Here is a 12,208-nt window from a genome sequence, read left to right as displayed (position 1 = left end):
GTCTCGGAAGTGAAGTATTTATCAGCAGAAGCGGCTAAGCAAAACACCGATGCACGATACGTTTATGGACTAAACAGATTTATTTGTTAGCGATAAAACAATACGAGAATGTCCTCTCTAGGCACAAGCCTTCGGATGCGAACCTCTTGCGGCTCCTTGTAGTTGCGGGTTTTACCGAGGCTGCCTGAATGCACCACAAGAAGGAACAGGAAATGAAAGCTCTGTTTTGGACAGACTTTTCCCCGGACAGACGGTGAGTTTGACTCTAGTTTTATCGACCAATACAACTTTTTACATGGTGCTCATTGTGTCTCGCCAGCTTTGATATATGGACGATAAAGCAGTCGTTAATAAATGGTCAAAAATGCATTTAAATAACCGCGACTTACGAAATGTCAGTAGCTTGGGGAACGCAAGGTAAACGAAGGATTAAACATTTTTTTAAAACTGACGTTTTTGGACGTTGCGCTGGGTGTTTGTAACCCTACGAATTAAGAGTTTATATGCGTCTTACAAAGTAAAAACTGGTTTATAAGAGAATTAATCATAATTGTAGATGTTTAACTGATCTTTAAGTTGCCCAGTGTGCTAAATGTTGAAATTGTTAAAATTTAAAGATAACAAACGTATGCCGTCATGCTGCAATGTAACCATGTGGGTATGACTCACATCCACTTTGCGCTAATTCTAATGGTCCTCTGCAGAGCACCTGTTACCTGTTTGAATCCTGGCGCCTAAAAGGCTGCAGGTTGTCTCCATAATGGATCAGGCTTTTGGGACATCTGAACAGCCTGACCTGACCACAATGTGTGCGAGTCTTTGTATGTGTGTTGGGACTGGGTGGGTGCTGGCATAAGGCCTCCCATTGTCACTGTGGTGCGAGCTGTAACTAGAGGAGAGGCCATACTCACACAACACAACAGAAGTGATCCTCTAATAGGAGCTGAGCCGGGGTTTGGCTGTTGTTTTTCAGTAACAGATCTTTTCCACACTTAGTAAAATGAAGCAATCCCTTCTACTTAAACCCACTAGTATAATTGGGTAACACTAATTATGCTGTAAGTGATTGTATAACGCCTGGTACATTCAACAAGGTTTCTGCAGATCCACAAAAGGTCTTTAAAAAACTTAGTTTTACTTAGGAAAGGTCTTTTTTAATGCCACTTCGCCTGAGACATGTTCTTATCAAATCATTGTGCCCTGGCACACTTTATATGCTTATTCGTTTGTCCACATTGTAGTTCTAAGCCCTACCAAGTTGCCCATGAAACATATAGACCCCCTTGTTTATTTATTTATTTATTTTGTTTACTTTAAAAAAATTACAAAAAGTGTAATTTTCATTTTTGATATTATGATAATGGAACTGTTTAGGATCATGCAAGCACACCTGACAAAATATCTGTCCTATACCATTTGACTATTAATGTTTTTTAAGTTAGCAGTCCATTCTCTTAACTGTATGGCCAGTATCTTTTGATTGTGTATAGCAATGCCAGAACCTTGAAAAACATCTGGGTATCAACAAAACAAAGATGAGATAAAACTTTGTTAGATTGCTCAGAATTTTGTCGTGCATCACCAGCTTATTCATCATCACAATACATTCACATCACATGTGAAAAGCATATCATAAAAACAGCATAACTTGCCAGTCAAAAATAATCAAAGAATATAATAAAACATCCTCAGGGAGTGCCAGGAGTTTAAAAAAAGATGACAAAATAAGGAAGCTGGCTCACTTATCAGACCACAGCAATGGTTTGGTGGCAAACTTTTTTCCAGTTAGCTCCAAAATCTAACCTGAGCAGGTTAGCCCAAAGGCTTGAACCAACACAGGTGATCTAATGTAAATGCATTGACATTTATTCACATCTCATTAGGACACCATTCAGTGGGGCTTTCAGGGGTCCAGCCATTTCTCTGAGCAGGCTGGTTGCATTTAAAAAATAAAATCTTTGTTGATTCATTTTATTTGCTGAAAGTCTTCATAAAGCTTATGTGAAGAACTCTGGTTGTGTCCCTGTGGACAAAGCAGCACCCTTTATCTCATTCCTTTTTTTGTGGCCGACTTTTTATTTATTTAATAGAGGTAGCAGGTATCTTCATATCAGTAACACTGCATGAATTCACACCATTATAACTAATAATGAGACAAAAAAAAAAAAATCATTGCAAACCTGCAACTACCTATTTGTCTCAATACCAAAACCCTCTCCTTCCCCATGGGTCTTTCCTGGTAATATTACATTCCAGGAAAAAAAACAATAAATCAAAACAATGTATAATCAAGTAAATGAATTAACACATACAAAATAGAATAATAGGGACAAACATGAGCACAGATGCCAATATAAGTTACATCATTGATCTTGTAGCATTAAACACTTTGAAAAACAAATATATAAACTAGAGATCTATTAAAGCAATTAATTTAAAAAAATACTTTTATGGCAATATAATATCACAACACTTACAAATTTACCACAAGACAATACCTGTGGACAAAATGAGCGTAATACCACATGTGGTACAGTAATCTTCTAATCATTATTATATTGTTTCCATGATGGTTAACTGCCCAGCATTCATGTTCATGGTTCATGGTAGTTATTTTACTGTTGATCGGTGATTTATACAGCAGGTATTTATGGCTGATAAACATCCATTTTCTACACCGGTTATCCTTTTCAGGGTTGTGGGGGCTGGAGCCTTTCCCAGTTGTCACTGGGCGAGAGGTGGGGTGCACCCTGGACTGATCAACAGTCAATCGCTGGGCTAACTTATAGAGACAACAACCAGGCACGCTCACACTCACACATATGGGCAATTTAGAGGCCCCAGTTAACGTAATGACCATGTCTTTGGCTTATGGGCTGTAAATATGGTCAGAAAAGTTCATATCTACAGATACCAATATTGAATTTTAAAGCATATACAGTGCTTAACAAATTTATTAGCCCACCTGTCATATTTGTCTCAGAGACCATCCAGCATCATAAAGTACTTTAATGCGGACTCTTTCATTTTCGGTCAGCTCTCCACGTTTTACCATTTTGAACAGGAATGAGGGATTTCAAACTGAATTCACCCAAATTTGAGCCGGTTCAGTGGGCTTCTCTGAGAAGTCAGAAATAAATCAAGCATAACATTCAACCACTAAAACTCATTTTTTTTTCTTCAGGAATGCAAGTAAAAAACTATAATTTCACATATTAATCAAGAAATAATAATGTGCTTTACTATTTTTTTTTTTTTTTCAGTTTTTTTGTAATCAGTAAATTTGAAAATTCATGGATAACAAAAATAATTATATTTTAGCATTAAAAATATCATTTGCGTTAAAGAGCGTCTACATATTGTTGTATTAACCATTGCAGAAACAAACAAAAAAAAGATTTTGGTAATTACCAATGCTGTTAATTTAGGGCAGCTGTGGCATAAACCTTACTTTGGTAAGGGTTAGGGTGGTCTAATAAATTTGTTAAGCTCTGTATGTGCTACTACTATTGTGCAATGCAAATAGCATTTTGTATCCCTATCTTTGTGATCTTTTCCTAAGCAGTGATTTTTCATGAAAGAATCTAATCCAGCTCCCCTGAAATGATCAGATGTGACAATTATTGAGAAGCCATGCCATTGAAGTTGTAATCAAAGGCAGCAAGATTTTTCAATAATACTTGATGGCCTTTTTTGCGTTTCTCAGTCTTGAAGAGACATTGGTATTTCAGTACTTTATAACTAAGGAGCTTTGTCTTGACTTTTTTGTAATAATTGATGTCCTTTGTCAGACTGCTTTATAACAAAAGCAGGTGGTGTGTGATCAATGCTCTATTAATGGTTTTATCATAACAGAACTCAGTTTTAAAATGTGTTTATTTTCTTCTTATTAGGCAGAATTGTTTTAAGCTGTTACAAGTTACAGTAGCAGCTAGTTGATATATTTTTCTGAACAGGTAACACACGTAGCTTTCATCCATCCTGCCAGATCCTCCTCTCCCTCCATCCTCCTCTTTGAGCCCGGCCTCTCGTCTCCAATATGGACAACCTGGAGGAGGACCTGACGTGCTCTGTGTGCTACTCTCTGTTCTCTGACCCGAGAGTCCTGCCCTGCTCTCACACCTTCTGTAAGAACTGCCTGGACAACCTGCTCCAGGTGTCCACCAATTATTCCATCTGGCGTCCGCTCCGCCTGCCTTTAAAATGCCCCAACTGTCGCAGTGTGGTGGAGCTGCCCCCGGCAGGCATTGAAGCTCTGCCCACCAACGTTTGTCTGCGTGCTATCATTGAGAAAGTAGGAGAGAATCCCCCTGAAATGTTAACCCTTTATCTACCATATTAAATCCTCTCATAAGGCAGCTCTTTATGTTGTGTTTGCAGTCATCTTTTCCTCGTCTTCACAGTACCAGAATGAAAGTGAGCCACGTCCCCCTCCCTGTGAGGAGCACCACAGGCAGCCGCTGAATATGTACTGCATCCAGGATCGACAGCTGATCTGCGGACTCTGTCTCACTATCGGGGAGCACCAGGGCCATCCCATAGACGACCTACAGGCTGCCTTCATCAGAGAAAAACAGACCCCATCTCTGCTGCTGGCAAGACTGTCTGAGAAAAGATGGACACAGGTGAGGAATCCCTCAAATATTGCCTTTAACAAATCTGTGTAATGTGTTAAACTTATGCTGCTGCAGTGTATCTGATATTATAAATTTGATTGTCTTCATCAGATGTGTGAGCTGGGGGAGCAGCTGGAGCAGGAGAAGGCCCGCTGTGAGGGTCTGGTGAGGCAGGACCGACAGGAGGTCAATCAGTTTTTCCAGACACTGGAGGCGGTGCTTGCACTCAAAAGACATGCCTACCTGGAGGCTCTGGACAAGGCTGGGACGGAGGTGTCCCGGGCTTATGATCCCCTCATACTCAGAGTCAAGGAGCTGCAGGTGTGTTTCAGATATCATTGTCATAACACATTTAGAGGTTGTCTCACTCCACTAGATATTTGGGCATGGGCAGATAACCACAAGAATGACACAGTTTATGTTGGTAACTGATACTATTACAGCAACAAAAATGGAAATCCTAGGTACGAAACATTGGATAATTTCTTGTTTTAAATACAAAAACGGAGACAAACTCCTACACACAGTCTAAATTACACAAATACACTGGCACCAATTTATTTGTCAGTTTAGACAGAGCGCTCTCTCTCTATCTCCCTCTCTGTCAGCAGCATTTGATTAAACAACATGGCTGAAGATCTGTAGTTTTTTTTAATGTTGGTATTTGTAAATACTATCAACCTTTGACTCTGATAAATACTAGAGGTTTATAATGAGAGCCTATTTGTAGAAGTACAGAGATGGTTGCATGTTTGTTTGTTTACATATATACATCTTTGCTTTGCAATATGAATGCTCTTGAAATAGCATGAGAAGGATTTGATCTGTTATGGTAAATTTAAGTTTTTATAAGGCAGTCTGTTTGTCTAGCATACTTTTAATCACAAAGTGTATTCAGAATAATTTCGAAAAGCTAAAACTTACTAGATGTGTTGAACAGAAAATGGAAAAAGACAAAGAAACAATAGATGAAGTAAATTAAACCTTAGGAGTCCATGATGAAGACCACATAATGTCATCTTTTTTTGTGTCACATGATGGCACACAAACAAAGCCACATGTTGCATTTCAATCACTTTGTGTGGAAAGTATGATTTTTAAGCTCTTTTGCAGTTTTTTTAATTAATCAATCAAACTTCATTTCTATAGCACCTTTCAAACAAATTCAATTGCAGTTCAAAGTGCTTTCCAGGATTGTACAAAAGTGATTGACAAAAAGGTAAAATGGTAAAAAGGTTTAGAGACTAATGCACACAAAAGTAGTTTACTAAAATAGCTAAAAAGCTGAATGGTAAGAAAAGAGACAGAGATAAAAGACAAAGCAGAAAAGGGAAGAATTTATAAAATAGGAAACATTAAAATTTGCATGAAAACAGTGAGAGTAAAAACAAAACAATGATAACATATTTAACATTCCAAATAATTCAAAGCCTGTAAAACTGGACATTAAAACAAAGATGATCATAATTAGAGTTAAATAAAAGCCTAAAAACCCTAAAAGTAAGATTTAAAATAAAAATCTCAATCTTCTCAGCTCCTCTGGTAGGCTGTTCCACTGTCTTGGAGCATAAAAACTGAAGGAAGAATCACCATAATTTTTAGTTCTGCTCTGTGGAACAGCCAAAAGAGAAGTGCCAGAGGATCTGAGGGTCTGTCTGGTTCATAAACTAAAACCATCTCTGAGAGGTAGTCTGGGTTGAGGCCATGTAGTGCTTTATAAACTAATATAAGAATTTCAAAATCATATGAAAAAAAAATAAATCTTAAAGGAAAAAAAAAAAAAAAAAAAAAAAAATAAATAAATAAATAAATATATATATAAGTAAGCAAAAAGCACTAAATAATGTCCAAAAGTCAGTTACTACAGGAATTATGATGATCTGAATTTGATATAAAAATTAATTCTACACACAGGACTGGCATTGGTAATTTTTTTCATAATTTCAGCATTTTATGACATTTTTTAAAAGTAAAAAAACTCAGTATATTTTTTACTATCTGCCAGTCATTCATGTTGTAAAAATGTAGTCCATGTAATTGAATTACCCTTTTAATTGTGTTTTTAAAATATTTTACAGTGGGACAGCTAAAATGGGAATTAACACTTTATTGAATTTTTATTTAGCGTGATTTTTGGCTCACTTGTTTATTTTGGGCTTTTTGTGCCTTTCCTGGCAGAGAGGACAGTGGATAGAATCAGAAACAGGGACATGAGCGCGGGAGAGAGACATGCGGGAAAGGGCCACAAGCTGGATTTGAACCCGGCCACCCGCATACATGGGGCGCGCCTTTAACCACTAGGTCACCTGCGCCCCTCACTTCTACACATTTATATGTTTAATTTTCACTGTTTGGTAATCCCTTACGGTCTTAGACTGTAAAGAATACCATAATTTTCTTTGTATACTTAAGTTAAAAAAACATTTAAACTAGGGCATTAATGAGAGGGAATAAAAGCCTTTAGATATATTTTCTTTATTTGTAATGCTTGAAATGACAACTTTAGTTTTGTGAAGGTCCTATATATAGTACAGCAAGTTAAAGTAAAATAAAAATATTTTGTTTGATAAAAATGAGGTTGTGCTGAAAAAAATGTTACCACCCATGAACATGGTAAACACATTGGGTGGCTGTCCTCTTACATTGTTAAGAATTTTCATGGAAATTTTTAGGAATTTTATTTGGATGTTAAAGAGAGTTAGCCATCATTTTCATCTAATTTTGATGGAATGTATTTTTTAAAAATATTTTTATGGGATACTTTAACAAGATGTTTCCAACTTTTCATGGAAAATTTAAGTTATTTCTTTGAAATTTTGGGGAATTTGTGTTGATTTGGAAAGGAAAGTTTCCAAGAAATTCAGAACTTTTAGTGGAAATATTGTCCATGCCTGGCTTTAACCAGTCCTTGTGGTCTATCATCAAAATGACTGACACCTTTTCTGACTGACTGAAGAACATGTTCCCTAAAACCATTTCACCAGTGTATTTTTTGCAGAACAGGAACTTAAGGAGATTTTCAGACACCACTTCTGGTTAAAAAAAGGTCCTGTACAAAGTTAAGGTTGAGGTTTTCAGGTCCCACTGATCCCAAATAATTTAGAGAAACTAAAAATGCATTCCAAACAAAAGCTCCAGTCTCAGGAGGTTTATAGAGTCGGCATCCTATGAGAAGTAATTCAGAAATTTGGTGAAAAAAAGGAGACGTATACGATTCAAAAAGAGGAAGTAAGCCCTGTTAGTTACAAATATTAATCCAATGTTAAAATCATCACAATAATAGTTAATTACCTCACTCAGTGAGCTGACATATTACTGTATTCTTGTCAGATGGTTAAGTTGCCTTTGATTGGTTGACAAATGGACTGATTGTTTGGGCAGCTTCAGTGTACCTGAGCCAAGGTAACAGTGTGTTCTCCTGCAGGAGGAACAGTTGGACCTGGTGTCTCTGGGCTCATCAGTCGAAGAGGAGGACTCGCCTCTGGTCTTCCTGGAGAAGGTGCACCTGTTCAGAGAACGGGTGGAGGAGTTCATTAAAACTCCTCTGCCCTCCGTGATAAACCTCTCCGTCAGCCCACGGGCGGCTGACTTCCTCCAGCAGCACTGGCCTGTTGTGACCATCGGCAGCCTGGAGGAAGCCCCCATCCCGAAGCTGTGCTGCTGCACCAGATGTGGCTGTGTGGAGGCAGGCGTAGAAACTGAAACAGGGCGGGATGAGCCTGAGAACTGGTTATGGGACCTCAAACCGACTTCTTCTATGGTGCTGTTGGGGCTGCTGCTGCTGCTGGTGGCACTGTGGGTCAACCCAGTGGGAGGGGCGTCGTTGGGTTTCTCTATGCTGTCCTGGTTCAGTCAGGTGGTCCACGGCATGAGCAGTGAACTGACGACGTATGTGTGGGATGCAGTGGGGTTGGCATACGAGGTGATGGAGGCCACCGTAGAAAGATGGAGCTGTTGGCTCTCCTCAGTGGGAGAAAAGGCTCTACAGCAACTGGCTGCCTTACTCAAAACTCTGAAAATACACTAAAAAAACTGAAAACAACACAAGAAAATGCCACTTTTATATTCTGCTAAGAAAAAAATCCACCCAAATATTTATTTTAAACACTAATTTCACATTTACAAGGGTTCTAGTTTGATGTTTAATGCTATAAAATGGTGAATATCGATGGAGCACCAAGCATTGTGGATATATTTCCCACTTCAGTTCTCTTTTTGTTTTTTTTATGGTAACTGTCACAAAAGTGGTCCTTAAAATTCCGACAACAAGTCAGAGCAAACAGATTTTAAAGATATACCAGTGTAAAATTTACACCTAAAGGTGTTTTTTTTTCTTTCAGCCTTAAACATCAATTATTCCAAGAGAAAAGTTTTTTTTTACTTTACATTTTCTTTCTTCTAAGTGCTTTAAAATGAAAAAACATTGTTTCTATGTAGCTACAAATCTTTTTATATATTATTATTTGTGTTATACACTTTGTTTAGTATTATTCAACGTTATGGTCACGCTGCCTTACTGAGCATCTATCATAGTAAACACTATTAATATATTCAATGAAGGTGTTCAGTATGGAACACTAAATATTAACCCTGTGCCTTCTTTCCCACAATGCAGTGGGGTGTTTCACTAGTGTCAGAGAGCTCCAGTGAAGCTGCGGCACATGTATCCCCTTACATCAGACTGTTTTCATTATGGGAACTCCACAGCCTGATGAGTGGATCTGACTGACAGATCATGTTGCAGTGATGATCCGTTCTGAGTCTCTCTCTTTGTGCCTTTAAACATCAACCCACTTAGCTGTATTTATTAAAGCAGACTTTTACTCCACTATGATCAATAGGTCACACTTAAAACATACAGTCCATTTGAGAAATGGTTGGAGGATCCCAGGTGTTACTCTCCTCCTTAAGTATGTCATTTAGAAAACAAGATCTCCTATAACTGTAAGAGGACTGAACAAATGGTATTTGAATAAATGTTTTACCACACAAACTTGTTCTGATAAATGCCTGAATTTTCCTTAATTTTACAATAAAATGTCTTAATAAAGTTTATCAGACTTGTTTTTGTAGCTTTTTTTTTAAAGGATAAAAGTAATCTGGGCTAATTGCAGTATGGCTGCCTAACTATAAACAGGGTTCTTGCTGATCCTTTAAGAGTCTTGAATTAGACTTTTGAAATTTGAGGACATAAAAAGTCTTAAATTTAAGTTTAAATTTTCAAGTATGTCTAAGACATGTCTTTGTCAAACCATTGTTTTTAGACAGATCATTCACAACAAAAAATCTTTTTAATGACAAAACTTTTTAGTATTGGGTTAAAAAATATGTTATGATAAATATCACCATATTGATAGAATAGAGACATTAAATCTGCCAGGAATACTCAGACTTGTCTGTGCCCTGTAACCAGACATTTACACCCACCAACTAGCCAAATTCAGGAGGGTTTCTGCTGTGGCAAGTACCAGCATGACTCCAACAAGCCATTTTGGCTGGTAGAATCTATCAGTGTGTCAACCTGTATTTCACATAAACCATGCTTGTTTATCAGCACCAGTGTTTATGATTTAGATCAATGTTTCAATGAGGCCAATCTGTGTATACAAGGGTCAACTTAACTCCAACTTTCACCGTTAGCATGTGTTTCATCTCATTCCAGACATACCTAGTTTGTTATGTTACAGTTTCCCAGCAACAAAAATTGTGGCTAGTGGAACTGCTTAGAGGGTTAGTAACTTTACAAAACCACTAGCCAAAGTGACTAATGAGCAAAAAAGTTCATGTCAAGCCCTGCCTATAACCATTTGACATTTTGTAAACCATGTTTTACATCAGAAAATTCAGTCCTGGTTTAATGTACTCAGAATTTCGTTTGCCATACAAAAAGTGGTATTCATTTTTCTCAGCTCAGGTTGGAAATTTGAATTTTAAAAGTGTGTAAGAACTCAGAGAAAACATGGGCTGTGTTAGAACATCAGAAATCAGGGCTGATACATGATGTTTTTAACATCTTTTATGATTTTTAGTTATCTTTGAACTACATTCTGTCACTTCTGGTAGCTTACTTTACTTAAAACTTGGAGTTGGTATATCTTAAGAATCTGCAGGTAAGCAAATGAAAAGATTTCAGTTTAACTGCACAAATAACATCAGTAATTTACATGTTATGAATGGCTAGAACTGTTCAAAGGGTGGTGATTTTTTCCCCCAAAAAACCTGGTCGCAATCCATCCTGCTTTGTTAGAAAACTTGGTGCACCTGTGGTGGCTGCTCCCAGCTGATGGCTGTTACTTATCAGCTGGTCTGTGGGTTATTTCAGGAGCAGGTTGGAGAGAGGCAACACCATCAGCTGGCTTGAAAATAATACTAGGTTTAAGTGCCTGTTAGTGTGAGTGTTGGGGGATCAAGAGGTTATTCTTTTACTTACTCAGGTTACTTTCAAATAAAATTAGAGTAGAAATGGCATGCAAAACTCAAAATTCAAGGCACTCTGATATAATATAAATCTGTTACTGAACAGGGATGTTCTTATTTTAATTGTACCTTCCCCTTAATCTAGTTACTACCACCTGTTTTTGTTTTGGGTCAATTTTTTTGTTAATCTATCACTTTGATAGAATTAGTGGGTGGAAGCATGAAACTATGATTCCCTGCCAGCTTTTAGAAATCTAGGACCTATTTTAAAGTATATACAGAAAACGACACTAAATTTGATGGTTTTAGAAACCTTTTTCCAACACCCTCTTAATTTATTTTAAGATTATCGCATCTTCAATTTCTACTATGAACCTGCTCATCTATGTCTGCTGTAATTGTCAGTCATATTCTGTCATTTAATTTGTGTCCTTTTTAAGACCATAACCAGGGACAAGGTCTGCAAATGAGCCATGGCCAAGTCTTGCATACACTGCATGGCTGCAATAAACTGACAAACTGATGAACAAATAAACCCGTTATATTTACAACACAGTTAAGTATAGTTCTATGTGGATATTAAGACAAAAAAGTGACAAAGAAAATAAAATGCTGGTAGCATTTCTAAGGCAACTTAAGCCTCTTGGAGAATTTTGAGCTATGGTGAGGAAAAAAGCCGATACCATGAGGTAGCTTACAACGGAAGGTCTGTTTTTTTACTAAAGGGGTCTTAAAGTTGTCATACCACTACAAGTATCTATTTACAAGTTTTGCAGAGCAGTTAGTAGGCATATATTTGAGTTTTAAGACTAAAAAAACAAGGTATAATTGCCAATTGCAGGATATTTATAATACTCTTCAATTCAGTTTAACGCGTTACTATGCTGATCACTTCACTGTTTCAGCAGATCAGCCATTTTTCACTTTGAGTTGTGTTCCTTTTCAATAATTTATCTCTGGATCAATAAACAATAATTAAGACTACATTCTTAAATTCTAGGCCTTTGAATACTTTAGAAAGCCTTAATTTCGGCTTAATTGATTTTTACTTTCAATACTTCTGAAGACCCCACAGACACTGATTTTGTTGCTAGTGCAGTTTGTTGATTTTCTGAATAATCTTTGTCACAAGTTTTGGTGTTTTCTGGGGGGGAAAGTAACACATGTGGCCTACT

At 37.3% G+C, this 12,208-nt stretch overlaps 1 protein-coding gene across 4 annotated transcripts; it reads left to right on the top strand.

Annotated features, from left to right (window-relative positions):
* Positions 1–117: 117 nt before the first annotated feature.
* On the top strand, positions 118–9,671 carry trim59 (tripartite motif containing 59). Of its 4 annotated transcripts, none has more exons than XM_041796107.1 (5): positions 118–253; positions 3,989–4,294; positions 4,404–4,625; positions 4,728–4,937; positions 8,041–9,671. In XM_041796107.1, exons 2-5 carry the CDS (start codon positions 4,040–4,042, stop codon positions 8,641–8,643), a joined length of 1,290 nt encoding a protein of 429 aa, XP_041652041.1. In that variant the 5' UTR covers positions 118–253; positions 3,989–4,039; the 3' UTR covers positions 8,644–9,671. The 4 variants fall into 4 exon arrangements, with proteins under 4 accessions (XP_041652041.1, XP_041652013.1, XP_041652030.1 ...); XM_041796079.1 differs by having other exon boundaries at positions 122–253; positions 3,957–4,294; XM_041796096.1 differs by lacking the exon at positions 118–253 and adding an exon at positions 262–417 and having other exon boundaries at positions 3,957–4,294.
* Positions 9,672–12,208: the final 2,537 nt, after the last annotated feature.

Source organism: Cheilinus undulatus, linkage group 2 (genome assembly GCF_018320785.1).
Source record: "Cheilinus undulatus linkage group 2, ASM1832078v1, whole genome shotgun sequence".
Classification (NCBI taxonomy): Eukaryota; Metazoa; Chordata; class Actinopteri; order Labriformes; family Labridae; genus Cheilinus; species Cheilinus undulatus.
Note: the sequence above shows the minus strand (reverse complement) of the source record. Positions and strands in the feature narration are given on the sequence as shown.